Below are 19,470 nucleotides of genomic sequence, written 5' to 3'. Positions count from 1 at the left end.
GTACTATGATATTGTACAGGAATTTGGTTTCTCAGAACCTTACCTGGAAATCCATGTTCTTCAGTAATTGTCATAGTTCAATTCAAGGTCTCCTCCATAGTCCAGCTTTTGCCATTCTGTTTAGAATCCACCCATTATATTATTTCAGTTTTGTAACCTACCCTAATAATATTTTTTAATTTGAACTTCAGAGGTTTAGGAGCAAAATTTAAAAGATGATCTTAAATTTAAAATTTTGGATCTGCTTCTACCAATCTAATCTTAATGGCCTATGACAATGTCACAGTTGGAATACATGTCTTCTTTGTTGAAATCTCACTATCTTAGCTAGCAATAAATAATGGAATAGTAGCACTTTACCTACAAACCGAGAAAGAAACCTGAAGATTTGAAAGGGCTTAATTCTAGCTAAGTGATACTGGATTAGAATACTACATGATTCTTTTTTCCTATGGATAATCTGAAATAATGAGACACATACTTTTACATTTTTTGGTGGTTTTGTCTTCTTAGCTGCTCTTTGTTGTTTAGAGAAGGCCTCAACACAATGAGGTAGCATTTAGGGAAAAAAATACAAATCAGTAACCCAGCATTAGAAGCTATAATGGAAAAGATCTCCACAGCAACCATATATTTACCCTTTGTGCTCAGGTACGTTGGAACAAAGGACAACCAAACACTGCAGAAGACCAACATGCTGAAGGTGATAAACTTGGCTTCATTAAAAGCATCAGGCAATTTCCTTGCTAGGAAAGCCACTGTGAAGGTGACAATGGCAAGGAAGCCCATATAGCCCAAGACACAGTAGAACATGAAGGCACATCCTTCATTGCACTCCAGAAAGATTTCTTCTGCCACTGAATTTGTGTCAGCATCTGGGAATGGGGGAGAGGTTATCAACCACATAGCACAAATAATTCCTTGAATAAATGAGCAGCCCACTACAATGGACATGGCTAATCTTTTCCCCAACCATTTGGTCATCTTAGACCCAGGCTTGGTGGCCATGAAAGCCAGAACTACAATGATGGTTTTGGCCAACACACAAGAAATGGCCATGGAGAAGATGACACCAAAGGCAGTTTGACGAAGGAGACATGTCACCTTGTCAGGTTTTCCAAGGAATAACAAAGAACAAAGAAAAGACAACAGGAGAGCAACAAGGAGAGCATAGGTGAGATTCCGATTGTTGGCTTTGACTATGGGAGTATCCTGATGCTTAATAAAGATCCAAAGGATTCCAACTGTGACCAAAGAAAAGAAAAGAGCAGAAATGGCCAATATAGTCCCCAAGGTTTCTTCATACTTCAAAAATGTTGTAATCTTTGGAAGACACAAATCTTGGTTCACATTTGCATACTGATCTTCTGGACACTGAAAACAATCATCCATGTCTAGAAAACAAATTAGCAACTTACAAAATGTATTGAAAGAATTAAAACTGAACACTACATTTTAAGAAAAAAGACCTGTTGTTTATCATGTGAAAATCAAATACACCAGTAGATTTCCAATAAAGTTATACTTGAAAAGCCCTTTGCTCCAAGACATACTACTTAGTATAACTCTTGAAATCCATTCAATAAACTGAATGCTGGTCAATTTCCTATGTTTTACTACATCCACTTGTGAAGTGGAACCATTAATCTAGAGCATTATTCTAAATTGTCATTGCTGTTCTGACTCACATTTTATTTAGATATATTTTCTAGGATAACATATGCAAGAACTCACCTTCTTGGTTGGAAATCTTCCCATGTGGACATTGTAGACAATCATAGCAACAAAATGGCTTCCCTTCTATCTTGCTCCTAGTATAACCTGAATGGCACTTGCCATTACACAAAGATAGAGGTTGGACCTGTTCATGAAGGAAAGGAGAGAATGCTTTGTCTTTGACAAATCTGTACCTAGTTAACCCTAACCCTAACCTAGTTACACAGCACTGAGGAGTGACATAATGCTTTGCTTCTCTGTCTGTGGTTTAGATTAAATCAGAAGAGAGAAGGATGAGTTCAGTTGGAGAAAGTACTCAGCCATACAACCATTCAGCACTATGTAACATTAAATAAAGGTTATAAGATAGGTAGGTAGGTATGTCTGAAAGCTACATAGACGATTATTACATTTGTTTTTCTACAAAATCCAACATGTCTGCAATATCCTTGGCACATCCTTCCTTTTGCACATCTGGGTGGCCCTTGCTGAATGGGAAAACATACACTTTTATATCAATATGCCAAGAAACATCAGCTCGCCTTGTTAAATACCCCCATCCCTCCTTTCACACATCAAACTTAGAAGACATCCAAGGGTTGACCAGGTGGAGTGACTTTGTAATGATCCCCAAATTTTCCTGGATAGCATTTAGGAATCTTGGAGCATTTGAAATATTCTGTACCTGAATCTAATTGCTGTGTGGGATTTTGGATCTAGGAAAAGTCCAAAAATGACAGAAAGGTTTTGGCTACAAACCAATTGGAACTGGTCCATACCTGGTTAAACCTCCCTGGCCATACAATTTCATCCTCATCAATGGTGAACAATGCTTCTTGGGAATCCATGGGGTCCATTCTTCCAACTCTGACTCTCAGAAAAGATAGATTTGGGAATGTGATCCAATTCATAATATCAAATCCAGTCTCCAATTCTCCATTTTGGTTGAAAAAAATGTGTTGTCCAGCATTATTATTGAATGAGACCCCTCTCATAAATTGGTTGAGCTACATTGGAAAAGAAGCCAAGAGAAGATAGATATATGATAGACAGACAGATGATAGATAGATCAATTAGCCCATGGTAATAAGATTCATTCCCCCTTTCAAAGATATCAATATTTTGTCAAAGTTTAATGGAGGATAGTAGTCAATATAATAGCAGCATTTGTAAATAGTTCACCTTTTAAACCATCATTATAATGATGCATCCTTTAGAGCAGAAAGAGAGAATAAAGCAACTAAAATGCATAAGGGACCCAAATACCAGGAAGAATCAAACAGAAAATAAAAGAAAGATCATTTTTGTACATTTGGAAAGTATTGAAATAACTGATTGGATGAACAATAACTTACAGCAACAGAAATTTGTTAGACCGCTCATGATGAGAGGGTTCCTGTTATCTTTAGGCTTTATATATGTGTACTAAAGTCATCACTTAAAGAAATAAAATCGGTCTTCATGGAATTCCTTTAGAACAAATTGGGTCTGAAACAAATGCTGCTGAGAAAGATCTTGAAATGTGGAAGTTCAGGGAACACATAGAAAAGCTAGATATTGTAAGACTGAATAAAGAACTCCATTAACATAAATGAAGGGCATAACAAATTGTACACCCTTGTCCTAATGAATATGCATATATCATGATAATTTATAAAGATAGTATTTGGATTCCACCTAGAGAGAAGATGATATTTAGCAAAACTACATGCTTAGATACACTCCCCTTGGAAGAATGAAGTTAGTTTAGGATTAGGATTAGGATTGCAGATATGGTGAGCAGTCAGTACTTGGTTTGCTCAAGGGTTTACCTTCCATGGCTTTTGATACAGAAGTTTCAGTCTGGCTTCATGTCTTCTAGCTCTGTATTCCATCATCGATGAATAAAAGTCATACAAAGCATGTGCCACCACATAGATGGCATTGTAGATGCTGTAGCTGTGGCCAGTCATGCCAATTTCAAACACAGAGGTAGGAAGACTTTCCAGTTTCTCCTTTCCAGTGCAGAAAACCTCATTTTCTTCTTCCATTACAGAGATGGAGAAGGAACATTCAAAGGCACTTTTCCAGAAGAGCTTGATAAAACTATCTTCTTTTTCCAAGATAGGGTTCCTCATCTGAACAAATTCCTGGAACCCTAACACCTTCTCTGAGTGGATTGCAAAAGACAGAGCACCCTGGAGGAAGACAAGGTCACTATTCCTTAGAAAGGGAAGTGAGCTGAAATCCATCTCAGCTGTCATCACCCAGACTTTACCTTTTCTCCATAATGGAACATCTTCAGATTTCAAATTGGTGGAAAGAAGTCTCAGAACTATTATTCCATAAATTTCACCGTGAACTACTACCACATTAACATCACTTTTCATAATCACCATGTACATTTCAAGTCCCATATCCACCAACTCAGCAATGCTACTTGAGTCATCAATTATTGGAAATGTTTCAATGAAGGCTGAGCAGATCCCCCTCTGGGCAAACATGGGAACCAGATCCTGTATAAACTTCTCACCACTCTCATTTTTTACAGACAAGATCCCAATCCATGTCCAGTGGAAATGCAACAGTAATTGAAAGATTCCTTTATACTGATGGTTCATCTTTGGGAACATTTGTTGATATGAAACAGCCTCTTTTTTTGCACTATTTTCGGTAGTAGAACCATACATTAACTTAAAAAATAGAAAAATACAGGGAAATAGGCAAAAGGACATTTATCCTCTTTTTTTTTTTTAAGGGTAATGTGTAGTGATATTATTTACCCATTTAAGCTACAACACAGATTTAAGGCTCAGCACGTATTTCATATCTTGAATCCACCTATACTTCACATACATATTCAAAGTGTGCTAAATGATACATTTATATTATAATACTGAAACAGTGCTTATAACACCTTCCTGCTTTTATTTCCAATTTTACACAACAGACAATACAACAATTTCTCCTATGGTACATCAGATCATATTGATGCAACCTTCCCATTACACTTTATCTCATTTCTCACTCTCCGTTGCTCCAATTGCTGTCATTTTTTATAATATATTTTTCCCCAATTCCTCCTTCATTCCTTTCTTTTCTTTCAGTACCATTAAGGGGAAGTGGAAATCATAAATTGGTAGATAGCCCCTTAAAATACTTTTTCTGTTTTTATAGTTCTGACAATGCTGTATATTTTTAGTCATTGTTTCTCTTAAATAAGGCATTAACAGAAAGTTAATCCTTGGAAAGGCACAGCACACTAATTAATCTTTTAGGTCTTTCAAACATTAAAAAGTCATAAGAATTACTGCAACAAGCCTGGGGACATTATTAGTATGCCCCAGCAGAATTCCCTTTTGGTCTCCAGAAGTCATCAATTTTCCTAAAAATAATCTCTTTATTTCAAGAAGAACCCCTTCTTTTATATGCCATAAATACTCTCATAAAAAGAAATGAACAGGGCATTGATAGTTATCTACTTGGTCTGGGCTCCATCAAAGCTCCTACCTGAGGCATCTTGTAAATGGACAGGATGGTAGCCATGTGTAGACACACTTCAGAGGTAGGTCCTCCAATGACTGCTATTGGTCTGTGCTGCATATCACAGCTGTAGTTAGGGATGAAGTGGCCCTTTCCAGAGAAAAGTTCCAGTGAGGCACGATACATCCAACTTGTCATGAAGTAGGTATTATAGATCTGAAAACCAAGGGTGTGATTGGGTAAAATATGGGGATTTCTATTGATCTCCTTGATGGCAAATTCTAAGGCCAAGATGTGTTGGTAAATTGGAGTCATGACCCTGGAATGGAAATTACATATTGTATCATCATGCATTCTGTTGAGAAGGCACATAACATACCACTTTACAAGTGAGTGTGACAAAGTAGCATTGCAATCAATTTGATTTTAATGAGCATTGTCATAAGTGAGGATTTCGTAGCCTTTGAAATATATTGATCATGGAAATGATTTTTTCCCCAACAATGTTCCAATATTTATCCCTCTGGGTAATAATTTCAGAAACTGAAGTTACTTATTGTTGATTTTCAAAAGGGTACTGATGCATTTTGGAGGATAAGAGTCATGCAATTTTTTTAAAACTTCCAAACCAGATCCTACTGTTGATAGTAATTTGGGAAATTATGACAACCTTTTAAAAAGTAATTCTCAATTAAAGAAAAAAAAAAGGTAAACATTTCAGACTTCACAATTTATTATATGTGAACTTGGCTGTTCACATTAAATAAAGAATCCACAGAAGGACATGATGTGTAGGTTATTTTAAAATAAGCACTCTCAGGAAGTTTCCTATAAAGAACCTCAGAGTGTGCATAATAAGGGGAAACACAAACTTTTGGAGAGGTTCGAAGGCTTCTTGGACAACATAGGATGACCCAATGTGGACTTTGCTAACATCGCCTTTCCAAAACCCAACTCACACCTGAACAAGAGCTAATACATCATAACCCATCCATTTCCCAGGAAAACACTTAGAGGTACCCACTGTAGGAGACTGGATTCATGCACTAAGCATGGAGCTCAACTCAGAAGAGATCATCCCTTTCAACTTCAGGAGTATATGAATATTCCAAGCATTCCTTTGAAAAGAATTGTACTTGAGGCTCATTCTACCCTAGAAATACCTTCCCATCATACAGCTTGGCTAAGCTTTTCTTACTCCTTTCCCCATATTTGGTATTCTATATATATATATTCCCTACTACAAATTTCTATTTGTCTGAAATGCTTGATTATTTTCACATAATTAGGGGAAAATTTGAAAAAAAAATTGAAAGATCTTTTTTTCTGCAGGATGTATTCATCACATAACCATTTTGGATTATGGATGAAGATTATGAAAAGGAACAGGAGATGATTATGGAAAAGGAGGAGGTGCGGGAGGATGAAGTTGGTGCCATTCACCGAAGAAGATATGATGCTAATCATTGGAAGCAAGGCTAATATGAATATGAAAAGATCACCCAGGTCAATTTAATTTGTTTCCTCTGTGTAAAATCTTACACAGTGTCCTCAAAGAGCTCCTTAGAGGGGCGTCTGCTGAAGTCTGTCATTGTGTGGAAGATATAGATCTGAGAGAGCATATTCACAACAATGAGGTCTCCTGACTGATATTGCTTGTGAAGAAAAGGCAGAGGGTCACCGAGGCTGCTTGTAGCACTGCAAATCTTGCACACCGCCTGAGGTAAAAGCACAATAACCGATACTGCAAATATCACCATCATTAACAGAAGCATTTTTTTTTTCTGTAAGCCAATTTATCTGTCCCAATATTCTCTTTTATTCAGTACAATTCTACTTGAGCTAATGGCTCAGCCACCTCTGAGGACTTAGAGATAAAGTTGAAATAATTATATAGGGATTTATAATTGCAGTACAAAAGTCAATAATTTCAGAATCAAAGTCCTGGGAAATCTGAAACAAGAAAACATGTTTTTGCCATTTCAGTACCACTTTTAGTATTCTACAGTGTGGTGGTAGGAGATATAGATGCTTGTAATTATTCAGAGCAAAGAAGAATCCCAACCCTAATGAGAACTTCAAAAACTTTTCCTGCATTTGTAGGACAGGAAGAGAGTTCATATTTCCCACATGTTAAAGCAAAAATAGCTTATACTTCATTCACAGAAGAGTTATATCAGTGGCCAAAGTGAAGTTAAAGGGCTCCATTTACTCCAAAACCCATTTTGGGAGCCCTTTGGCCCCTTCTGAGAATAATTCTGTTAATGCCTGGAATCATATGGAAACTATGAAAAAAGGCCTAGAAAATTGTTGAACAGAGTGAAAATAACTATTTTAGGGCAAAGTCTGTATTCCAAATTTTCAGACTTATTTGGGTATCAAATTATTGCTGAATACAGACAAGACTGTTGTAGAACAAAAAAAAAAAAAAAAGCAGTAGCCCATCCTATCATTGTTGGGGGTCACAAGAGTTGGAAATTCACTTCTGCATTTTCTCTTGGAGTTTGTTCCAAGTCTTCATCCTATTAAAAATAGGCAGCTTCCTCCTCCTCCAACATGATTTGGTTCAAGTTCTCAAAATAAGTTAACACAATCAAGCCAGCTATAGATAGATGCTTCTATAGGCGTCCATTAACACAGAGAGTGTTGCATTCTGGACAAAGTGTCTTTAAATGCAGCCCTATCTAAAGAACATTGCAGTAGCTTATCTCGGTGATGAGGATTTACCTGTAAGTTACTGTGGCCTGGTCCTCCTGCATCAGGTAAAGCTGCAGTTGGGCACCAGCTGAAGCTGGGCCTTTTGAGTCATGGTTTCTACCTGCTGTTCAGAAGGAGGTGCCATGAGTCCAGAAAGGTCCCCAAATTGCCAACCTGCTTTTTCACAGGTAGCGCCTGTCCATCCAGAGACAACACTGCTATAGATGGCAAACCCCAATAGAGAAACACAACACTGTTTTGCTTGAGTTCAAACTTAGCCTGTTCTCCCATCCAGATTGTAACAGCTTCTTGCATTGGGATAGAACATGGAGAGCTCCTCCTCTACAACCTGGGTGGTGATGTATAACTGGGAACCATCAGCATAGCAATTACACTGCAGCCTAAACTATTGCATTATCTCCCCCAGAAGATTCATACTCGTTAAAGAGCAGGGGAAAGAGGACCAATCACTGTGGAACCCTGTAAGTTGGGGCTACCAAATTGACTTCTCTTCTCCTACTACAACACTGTAACTATCCATTGAGGAAGGAGAGGAACCACTTTAAAACAATACCTTCTATCCCTAGCCTCTGCAGTGGTCCAGGAAGATGACATAGTGAAAAGCCACCAAGAAGTCTAAAAGGACCAAGAGTGCTGCACGACTTCCATCCAGGTCCTGATAAAGTCATCCAAGAGAGTAACTAAAGCTGCCTTAATCATACCATGATTGAACCCTGATGGAAAAGAGTCCAGATAATCCCTTCCTTTCAGGGTGCTGCACAGCTGATCTGCCCACACTGTCTCAATATCTTTCTCCAAAAAGGGAAGGTTGGACACTGGCTGATAGTTATCCATGACTGCAGGATCCATAGATGGCTTTTTTCAGAAGAGGGTGCATCACAGTCTCCTTCAGGGTTGCTGGCAGGTCCCCCTCATACAAAGAGGGATTAATAGTCTCACAGATCCAGCTGGTCACTTTTCCACTAGCTCTTCACAAAGCCAGGAAGGTCAGGATTCAAACCACGTATGGCAGAAGGCCATCCAAAAAATACCCTACCTACTTTTTCCAAGGTAACACCCCAAAAGGAGTCCCAGATAACATGCAAAACAGCGGACTAGTTATCATCAAAGACTCTGCCCATGGGGAGTCAAAACTGTGGTGAATCTGACTAATTTTGTCAGCAAAATGCTGTGCAAATTAATCATAGCAGCCAGGAAAGAAATCTCCATGACGACTGTTCCCTAAAAGAGAGTTGGTTACCCTAAACAAGGCTGCTGGATGACAGCCCACCAATGCAATGGGGAGGGGGGAGAGAAGTAAGCTTGGTTCCGATCTCTTATTGCCACAATGTAGGCTTGAACCTGAGCACATACTGTATCTGTGCTTGGATAGATTCACTTTTAGACTTTTCCCAACAGCATTCTAGGCATTGTTTCTAACATACCCCTGAGCAATAGTTGATCTAGCATAAATCATCCACTTCCCAGGAAAACTATGAAAGTTACAAAATGCAAAAGATTGGATATATACACTGAGCATGGAACTTTGTAAGTGCATGCAATGTCACAATGCAAGTAAAAAAGATCAACTTCCGGGGAAGAATGGTGGACTGAAGATGTTTGTGGCTAAGAACAGGGAACTGACAAGTTGATTGGCTCCTTTGACACTCTCTGGACAAAGAGAGGATGCAAGATCACCCAAGCTGTGCTCCATACAGTTAATTCTCATGAGGAGACTACAAAGCAGCAGTCTCTGGAGGGTAGGAAAACTGGTGGCTGATGGCATTTGTCATACTGCTCAAGCCACAAACTGAGCCTTTCAAAGGACACTAAGTTCACACTTAGAGAGTTGGTTACCCTAAACAAGGCTGCTGAAAGCAAGGCAAATGATCGGATATATGCAGTAAGCATGGAATTTTGTTAGCACACGAACATCACAAGGCATGTAAAAAGAGTGTGGAGTTTGCATTGTGACAGACATCTCTGAAGATATATTTATTCATTCATTCATTCATGATATTTATATGGCCGCCCATCTCACAGACAAGTGATTCTGGGCAGGGTACAATATACCAAAAAGCAATCTATACAAACGTGTATTGATATTATTATTAAAAAAAATTAAATTATAAAAGGACAAAACTAAAAAATCATTTTAAAAAATTAGGCGAAGGGTAGGTGTTAATTACACTGGAGCCATCGCAGTATTTCACCCGTTCCCTGAGGTCCTCAGGCCTGACGACAGAACCAGGCCTTGAGGGACTTCTGGAAAGTGAAAAGGGATGAGGCCAGCCGGGATCCCCTTCCACGCACACAACCGAAGCAATCCCCCCGTCCCTCTGGCTCCCACCCCGAGGAGGCGATCAGTACTCGGTGGGAAAACTGCCAGAATGTAGCTCCGGGCAGCGCCCGACAAGCTCACGCGGCCCAAAGGGGGAGAGACGCCGGCAGCAAACCAGGCTGCCGACGCAGCCAGACGGAGCCTTTCGCAGCCAGGGCTGTAACCACAGTTTCCCCTCCGGCCCGCTTCTCCGGCCAGCGCCAGGCCCACAGGCACGGCGAGAACCGCAAGGCACGGCCAGCGCAGACGGTGCCAGGCCCAGGGCAGCGGCCGAGGCGGCAAACAGAGCCGGCGCGGCCTGAATTGTAAATGCGGCTGGCCCGCCGGCCTCTCCGCCGACCCGTCCTTCGGCCTCCAAAGCCCACGCGCGGCACGCGCCAGGTTTATGGGCGCTGTAAACGCCCCAACCGCGGCTGAACGCGGCCGGCAGCGAAGGCAGCCCGACGCGCGAGTCCTCCAGCTCTTCCGACCCCTCCGGCCTCCAAGACAAAGAGAAGGAAGGGCTCGCCCTCCGGCCCGCTACTCCGGCCCCCAAGCGCGGCCAGCACCGGGTCTGTGAGAAACGCCACAGCCGCGGGCGAACGCAGCCGGCGCGGCCGACAGCAGCGGCGGCGGCTCCTCCGAGAAAGGGAAAATAACCGAGAAGCTCCAGCTCCGGCATCAGCCCAGGTAGGTGCCGTCAAAAACAGAGCATTTCAGTCATTCAGCTAAGCCAGTGTTGTCCAAACCTGGCCACTTTGAGATGAGTGGACTTCAACTCCCAGAATTCCCCAGCCAGCCATGCTGGCTGGGGAATTCTGGGAGTTGAAGTCCACTCATCTTAAAGTAGCCAAGTTTGGACAACACTGAGCTGAGGGGACAAGCTCCTGTTCTCTGAGCCATGTTATCAGAAATTCTAGCAGAAATCTCCAGGAGTTCTTTTTCTTTTCCTAAATATTGTACAAAGCTGGTTGTCATCCTAGCACATAAATTGGAATAGAGATCATCATGTGCCCAGCTCTTTAGGGGGTAAAGTAATTTGCCTCTTTTTTCAAAAACCCCAAGAGGTACAGAAAAAAATGAGAATGGCAGTTGGGATCCTGAACCTTAATACTAGCCAATATCTCTCTTTTATCCTGAGATGGAAGTATGAAATGAAGGACTTATGGAAGGAGTTGGAATGCTATCTAAATGATTACCCACCGGCTGGCACATATATTGATAGGAGACTTAAATTCTAGACTCGACCCTGATGACAGAACCTGCACATCTGTACACATCATCCCCACCAGTCCAGAACTGGATATCCTGCCGTGCACATGAAAGCAAACTCTGCTGGTCTGTGCTTGGCCTGAGTGACTAACAGGCTCAGCCTATTGCAATGGTCCCTCAGATCAGGCCACTCTGCAGAGCTGAATCCAAAAATAATCTTCCAGATTATATGATGATACCTGAAAATCTTCTACAGTTCCTTGACTTCTTTGAAGTCTCTCCTCAGGTGGCAAATGAACATTTTGCAGCTAGGTCTTGCAGAGTAAAAGACCATGCAATGGTCCCCTAAATTATTTAGTTTCAGAGCAACTAGCTACTACGCACTTTCTACAAATTTGCTCCCACTTTGCTAGGAGAGATTTAGCTATTGATCCCCTAGAACTATATAACAACAGTGTAGAAATTCCAAATACCCATTTCAAGATAATACTAAGGTAACATCTATCTCAGCTTTTTGCTTTCGTTTTTACGTTGATTCTTACATCATTCTGACTTGTTAGTTTTAACATTTTTTTATTCCTAGTAATATTTTTAGCTAAAATTCATGGATGATTTCCAGCTTTTAATTCTCTTACGCTATTTTCAAATCTCAAAGGTTTGGCAAGTCACTGGGGGTGAAAGAGAATTTATCTATCTTCTGCTGCTGAGAACAGTGAAGCAGTTGAACAAAGCAGATCTTATTCATTATCAGCTTGAGAAAGTGTTTGGAGGAGAAGCCATCAAAAGATTCAGGTACCAGATTCAGTAACACAGAATGTGTTTTGTCTAACTGGAGCTTGCGGTTTCCAGGAGGGCAAGGTAAAAAAAGTGCCTCTTTTTAATCCCCCCCCCCAAAAAACCCAATTTATCTTAACAAGGAACATTTTTTACTTATTTTATGATTACATGTGGTATAAAGTTTTATGGATTCAAACGTGAGTCGGCCACCCTCTTAGCCAATTCTGAGGATCATAATTTTGTTGTCTTATTTCTGCAGAACCTTTTAGTGGTAGAAGGAAATAGCAAATTGCAAGCTAATAAATATACCTCATCCATGTGTTTCTTCTGTGCTTGGGTTCCAACAGCTCATCCTTAATTTCAGACATCAGGATGCAAAGCAAAAAGGAAGGGAGAAAAGTGTCATCACATCTGTTGAGCGACCACTTGGATGTTGGATTTCCCCTATTTTATTATCTAGCTGGCATTAGGCTATATGAATTATTTTCATTCCAACTGGTTGAGATAAGAATGACAACTTGTAAGTAAGAAATTCATTGTTCCAGCCAGAGGCCAGCAGTATAAAACAGGCTATAAAACAAAACATTGAGACACATAGCCAAGGTGGGAAAATCCCTATTGATAGCCCCATATAAAGCCTGGCACAGTTGTCTTCTGATGTTACAATCAGTCCAATAACTTTCTATAAGAATCTATCATATTAAGAAGCAATTGTTGCTACTTAAAAAAGTTACATTATAATTAACTAGGGAATTTTAATAGTGGTATAAGAAGAGTTTGATTCATCTGTGATCAATAAGCTTTATGATTTAGATAATACATTTTATTACTAGAATTAATTTTCTGGCTTTTATGGCCATGTAAATTTTTTGGAGTAACAATGTTTGTTAGTCAAGTGGAAGTTTTGTCTTCTACATGAACTGAGAGCTTGGTGGGCACATTGGGGTTCTCAAAATGGCTTTTCACAGATCTAAGACTGACTTTCTCTAAGCTTGTCTCACACTCACTTTCTCCTTGTTGTATATTTTGTGCAGGTAGGAGTCAGAATGGAGGTTGAGAATCTCACCTCTATAAGGGAATTCCTCTTGTTGGGTCTTTCCCCCCACCACAAAACCCGGATGATACTTTTTGCCACAATCCTTCTCATCTATTCTCTTACCCTTTTGGGGAATATGGCAGTCATCATGCTGGTATGGGTCAACTCCAACCTCCATACTCCAATGTACTTCTTTCTGAGCCACCTCTCATTCCTGGAGATCTGTTACACCTCCAGCACTGTGCCCCAAATGTTGGCTCACCTCCTGTCAGGTAATGGAATCATCTCCTCTACCCGCTGCGCAATCCAGGTGTACATAACCACAACCTTTGGTGGCACAGAATGCTTTTTGCTGGCTGTCATGGCCTATGACCGCTACTTGGCCATCTGTCATCCCTTGATGTATGCCATAACTATGGACAAGGGGCGCCAATGGAGGCTAACAACTGCTTCCTGGGCAGTTTGTTTCCTAATCGCAGCTGTAAATATAAGTTTGACTTTTCAGCACTCCTTCTGTGGGCCCAACCATATCAACCACTTTTTCTGTGAGCTGCCCTTGGTAGTGAAGCTTGCATGTGGTGACACTCGGGTAACAGAAATTATTCTTTTTTGGACATCAGTGCTCGTTATCCTTGGTCCCCTTTTAGTTGTCTTGACCTCTTATGCACTCATCCTGTTCATGGTGTTCCATATGAGGTCAACTGCTAGATGGCAGAAGGCTTTCTCCACATGTGCCTCCCACTTGGCAGTGGTCACCTTGTTCTATGGCACCCTCATCTCTATGTACCTGAAACCACAGACTGATGCAGCTCCCAGTCGTGAGAAACAAATTGCTGTCTTTTACACTGTGGTCACTCCCCTGCTCAACCCTGTCATTTACACGCTGAGGAACAAGGATATCCATAGGGCGGTGGCCAAAATGCTACAAAGAAGGCTCTGAGGACAAAACAAGACAAAATGAAAAAACAAGAGAGGTATTCCCCAATGACTTTAATTGATCTAGTTCAGTCATCTCTAACCTGGTATCCTTCAGATGTTTCGAGACTTCAACTCCCAGAAATCCTCAAAAAGTGTGAGATTTTTCCAGCCTGGGCATAAAACTCCATGTGCTTCACAAAAGGATACATCTTCTCCACCTGTGGTATTCTTGGATTGAGTGGTTTAATTACCCCCTTTTTGATGTTCCCACAATACCCTACCCTCCCATTGACCTGATCGATTATGTTGTAAAAACAGACCCTTAGTATAAGTTGTATTTTTAAAATAGTGTAGTGTAGTATATTGTTTTAAATTAAGTTCAAAAACAGACTTACCATATATACCCACTGATAAGCCGAGAATTTTAGGGGCCAAAATACATCCAAAAAATTGGATTCAGCTTATCTGCAGATGGGCTTATCCATGAGTATATACGGTAATACTTTTTTTAAAGTACCCATACTTCCCATATATACTTGCATATAAGCCCATCCACAGATAAGCAAAGCATCGAGTTTTTAACCAAAATACCATGAAAATTGTGAATCAGCTTATCTGCGGGTGGCACATTTTTCATGGTATTTTAGTTAAAAATTCAAGGGTCAGCTTATCCACAGATGGGTTTATACGCAAGTATACACAGTAGAAAAATTTCCCTTGAGGTGAGCTTAATGTTGATATGTCCACGTGTTTAGCTTTTTGAGATCATCCAAAGTTGGCCAAGTTCTACCACTAGCCAGAAGAGAGAGAGAGACAGAGAGAGATTTGTATACATGTGTCTGGATAGTGGAGAGGGATGTAGTTATCCTTTCTGAAATAGAGTCTACAGAAGGAAATCTATGCTAGATTCAGATTCAATTAGAAAGCCCATGGAAGGGGAGAAGGCAGATGGTGAGATGTTTAGGTCCAAGAAATCAGCTCTGAAGCTAGTATGCTAGTGGTAGGGTGACAAGCAAATGTTAATCAGGAAGGCACAAGAACTTAAACTGAAACTGCTGCTAATGTGATTAAATGAGATTCTAGTTCAGAAAAAAGTTATTATGGGAATCCTGTGGAATTAATCAGGTTTGAGTTCACTGACTGATATGAACAAAATAACTGGTAAGAATCTAAGTAAAATCAGCACTGCACAAGTGTCTGCTAATGGTGATTCTGCAATCATAGCAATGAGGAACACAAGTTAGCAACTTGGGTGTATTCAGGTTGCAAAGCATCTAAAACCACTTCTGGGTAATGATTCCGGCTTAAATCATTTCAAGTGCTTGGAACCAGTTCCAACCAAGACGCATTCAGGCATATTGTCAGTTTCAGAAAGCTTACAAAAATGCCCTTACCACATGCCTGAATATCCTTCTTTTTCTCTACCAAGACAGTGGATGCAAAATTAGGGTTGTTCCAAACTTGTTTGAAAGGTTCTAGACAGAACCACTCTGTCCCAATCAACTGCTTTGCTTGGACAGAAGTACAGTGGGGCAAAAAAGTATTTAGTCAGCCAGCAATTGTGCAAGTTCTCCCGCTTAAAAAGATGAGAGAGGCCTGTAATTTTCATCATAGGTATACCTCAACTATGAGAGACAAAATGGGGGAAAAAATCCAGAAAATCACATTGTCTGATTTTTAAAGAATTTATTTGCAAATCATGGTGGAAAATAAGTATTTGGTCAATATCAAAAGTTCATCTCAATACTTTGTTATATATCCTTTGTTGGCAATGACAGAGGTCAAACGTTTTTTGTAAGTCTTCACAAGGTTTTCACACACTGTTGCTGGTATTTTGGCCCATTCCTCCATGCAGATCTCCTCTAGAGCAGTGATGTTTTGGGGCTGTCGCTGGGCAACACGGACTTTCAACTCCCTCCAAAGGTTTTCCATGGGGTTGAGATCTGGAGACTGGCTAGGCCACTCCAGGACCTTGAAATGCTTCTTACGAAGCCACTCCTTCGTTGCCCGGGCGGTGTGTTTGGGATCATTGTCATGCTGAAAGACCCAGCCACGTTTCATCTTCAATGCCCTTGCTGATGGAAGGAGGTGTTCACTCAAAATCTCACGATACATGGCCCCATTCATTCTTTCTTTTACACGGATCAGTCGTCCTGGTCCCTTTGCAGAAAAACAGCCCCAAAGCATGATGTTTCCACCCCCATGCTTCACAGTAGGTATGGTGTTCTTTGGATGCAACTCAGCATTCTCTCTCCTCCAAACACAACGAGTTGAGTTTAGACCAAAACGTTCTACTTTGGTTTCATCTGACCATATGACATTCTCCCAATCCTCTTCTGGATCATCCAAATGCTCTCTAGCAAACTTCAGACGGGCCCGGACATGTACTGGCTTAAGCAGGGGGACACACCTGGCACTGCAGGATTTGAGTCCCTGGCGGCGTAGTGTGTTACTGATGGTAGCCTTTGTTACTTTGGTCCCAGCTCTCTGCAGGTAATTCACTAGGTCCCCCGGTGTGGTTCTGGGATTTTTGCTCACCGTTCTTGTGATCATTTTGACCCCACGGGGTGAGATCTTGCGTGGAGCCCCAAATCGAGGGAGATTATCAGTGGTCTTGTATGTCTTCCATTTTCTAATTATTGCTCCCACAGTTGATTTCTTCACACCAAGCTGCTTGCCTATTGCAGATTCAGTCTTCCCAGCCTGGTGCAGGTCTACAATTTTGTTTCTGGTATCCTTTGACAGCTCTTTGGTCTTGACCATAATGGAGTTTGGAGTGTGACTGTTTGAGGTTGTGGACAGGGGTCTTTTATACTGACAAGGTCAAACAGGTGCCATTACTACAGGTAACGAGTGGAGGACAGAGGAGCCTCTTAAAAAAGTAGTTACAGGTCTGTGAGAGCCAGACATCTTGCTTGTTTGTAGGTGACCAAATACTTATTTTCCACCATGATTTGCAAATAAATTCTTTAAAAATCAGACAATGTGATTTTCTGGATTTTTTCCCCCATTTTGTCTCTCATAGTTGAGGTATACCTATGATGAAAATTACAGGCCTCTCTCATCTTTTTAAGTGAGAGAACTGGCACAATTGGTGGCTGACTAAATACTTTTTTGCCCCACTGTAGCTTTGAAACTCCTGTCAATATGTGAAGCTCCTTGGCTGCTCTACCTGTTATAAGCAGCTTGTCAGGTCATTTCAAGGAGACAATTCAAAAGGTTCCTTGGTTTAAACCTTCATCAAGCAAAGCACTTCATCAACCAATTGCACAGAAGTGAGATTTAGTGATACCTAGCTGAGATTCACCAAACCCCAACATTAATTAGGATTATGTTTTAATCAGCAGATCTCATGAGATTGCAAAATCTTGAATTATTTCAAGTGGAAATACATGGATTCTTTCTCTTCCCCCATGAGAACACAGGGTGAGATGGCTGATTCCTTGGGAGAAGTGCTGATCTTTCCAGATTTTAACTATTTTAAATTTTAAAAAATGTTTTGGGTGCCCATGCCATGATTCAACATTGTGCAATGGTACTCAATGCTTGAAGATAGCTAACTCCTGCATTAGATGTTCAAAGGAAATTTTGATGGCCCTTTTAATAAATACACCCCATTTCAAAAGCTAGGGCAGGAGATTTATTTCCAATGGTATAAACTGCCCTACTACATACCTCCCTGGGAGAGTGAGCCCTTAAACCAATAAAAACCAGGCACTAACCAACCTACCATATAAAAATTACAATACCTGCTTTTTCCAGGCAATAAAATACAGAGAAACCATTAAAAAACCTGTTTAAAAAAAAAACCTTCCAATTTGTATGGACTCTAATCTCCACCTGATTTTGATAGGACATCAGAACTGGCATCAGGTCTGTGTCTCTGGAGAGGGAGTGCCAAGGACAAGGTATCACCACTGAGAAGACCCCATTTCTCTGCTCATTGCTCCTTTAATCTGAGAGTGGGGTGATTTGGTGAAAGGACTGTAACAGTCTGGCAGATTCATGTGGTAGGAAAAGACTCTTCAGGATTGGTTTAGAAGTACCCAAGCAGAGGGTGGGTTAGAGGCACGGTAGTCGTCATTCACATACAAATGTCCAAACATCCTTTGGTGAGCTGTTCAGAATGGATGGAGTTACTTCAATTGTGTCTACCACACCCAAAAATTTGAGAATGGTGAAGAGTGATTAGGGGAAGTTCCCCAGAATGTTTTTAAGCATTTCACCCGGATTGGTCCTGAACAAAGGGCAGACTCCAATGCTGCTTCCATCTGAAGAGTTCTAGGTAACTATATGTAGCCCATGCTTTTGGATTGCTCAGTGCTCTGGGTGGCAGGTCATCTCTCCCAAGGGTTCTCATTTAAACACCCAGAATTTCAGCCATATCTACCATGGGATCCCTGCATCCACATGGCTCCCCTCTCTTCTTCTAGAATCTCTTGTGTCTCATCCAAATATTTATTTGTAGAGGCTGAGAGAAGGGCTGTGGTAGAAGCACATATAAGCGTCGCAGAGGAGACGGCGGGCATATGAGGGCAAAGATTTGGGATCCAAGCCCTGCAGAGTTTCAGGGGACATTTCTAAGTAATCTGCTACCTCTGAACAGGGTGTGACACGAGGGATGTTAAAGCCATTCAATCCACCTTGGAAAAAAAAAAGACAGGAATAAAGATTGGTGGTGTGCATGGAAGGAAACAGAAGAGGAAGTAATCAATTTACTGTTGGGATTCCAATCTCTTATCAGTGAGATTTTGTCATTGGGAAACACTTTCCATAAACAGCAGCATCTCTGACTATGTATTCCATTACCAATTTTTCTGACATTTGGAGTGACCCTAGGAATTTTTTTTTCCAGGGCAGGCAAAAACTCTCACAAAGTCACCATGTTTGCCATTGCTGGAAGACCATTACAAGATCTTTATCCCAGCAAGGAAGCATCTGGTCTAGACTTCAAGTAGCTGATAACATGGTTTCTGTCCAAAGGATACTTGAATCATACAGTATGTTTAAGTTCTCAAAAGTAAGAAAAAAGCAAAGATTTCTTCAAACTGAGCTTGCTGCCTGGCAACTACAAGGAGAGATTCAGGGAATTTTATTGGCACCAATATGGAAGTAGCTTGCCATTGCCACCTTCTGTTTTTGTTTAAATTAGTTATTATTTTTCAGTCTAACCCAGTGTTTCTCAACAGTGGCAGTTTGAAAATATGTGGACTTCAATTTTCAGAATTCCCCAGTCAGCATGCTGGCTGGGGAATTGTGGGAGCTGAAGTCCACACATCTTTGAGTGGTTGAGAAACAGTGGTATAATCAACAGCCATGGGATTTTCCCATC

At 40.8% G+C, this 19,470-nt stretch overlaps 3 protein-coding genes and 1 long non-coding RNA gene across 6 annotated transcripts in view; 2 read left to right on the top strand and 2 right to left on the bottom strand.

The window, feature by feature from the left end:
* Positions 1-458: 458 nt before the first annotated feature.
* On the bottom strand, positions 459-10,005 carry LOC148215315 (vomeronasal type-2 receptor 26-like). Of its 2 annotated transcripts, XM_088144209.1 has the most exons (6): positions 7,906-10,005; positions 5,206-5,497; positions 3,528-4,388; positions 2,496-2,723; positions 1,735-1,861; positions 459-875 (listed from the first exon to the last, which is right to left on the bottom strand). In XM_088144209.1, the coding sequence occupies exons 1-6, from the start codon at positions 7,935-7,937 to the stop codon at positions 484-486; spliced, it is 1,932 nt and encodes a 643-aa protein (XP_088000335.1). In that variant the 5' UTR covers positions 7,938-10,005; the 3' UTR covers positions 459-483. The 2 variants fall into 2 exon arrangements, with proteins under 2 accessions (XP_088000335.1, XP_088000334.1); XM_088144208.1 differs by having other exon boundaries at positions 5,206-10,005.
* Positions 10,006-10,203: 198 nt separating this feature from the next.
* Positions 10,204-19,470, top strand: part of LOC148215313 (uncharacterized) — a 22,776-nt gene continuing 13,509 nt past the window's right edge. Inside the window, exons 1-2 of one of the 2 annotated variants that reach the window (XR_015796697.1) lie at positions 10,204-10,885; positions 12,063-12,199. This is a non-coding gene — a long non-coding RNA (uncharacterized LOC148215313). The remainder of the gene's footprint in view (positions 10,886-12,062; positions 12,200-19,470) is intronic. The other variant, XR_015796698.1, reaches the window with a different exon arrangement.
* LOC148215314 (olfactory receptor 5AP2-like) lies at positions 12,211-14,318 on the top strand. The gene has a single exon (XM_088144210.1). It carries the CDS (start codon positions 13,231-13,233, stop codon positions 14,158-14,160), a length of 930 nt encoding a protein of 309 aa, XP_088000336.1. The 5' UTR covers positions 12,211-13,230; the 3' UTR covers positions 14,161-14,318.
* Positions 17,244-19,470, bottom strand: part of LOC103056085 (ubiquitin carboxyl-terminal hydrolase CYLD-like) — a 25,766-nt gene continuing 23,539 nt past the window's right edge. Inside the window, exon 15 of the mRNA XM_007435390.4 lies at positions 17,244-18,781. Coding sequence (XP_007435452.1) covers positions 18,597-18,781 — 185 coding nt within the window. The 3' untranslated portion in view covers positions 17,244-18,596. The remainder of the gene's footprint in view (positions 18,782-19,470) is intronic.

This window comes from Python bivittatus, unplaced genomic scaffold, assembly GCF_059951505.1.
Source record: "Python bivittatus isolate LINGU-HERP-01145 unplaced genomic scaffold, Pbiv_v1 ctg000430_np1212, whole genome shotgun sequence".
NCBI lineage: Eukaryota > Metazoa > Chordata > Lepidosauria > Squamata > Pythonidae > Python > Python bivittatus.
This window is presented reverse-complemented; position numbering and strand designations above follow the sequence as displayed.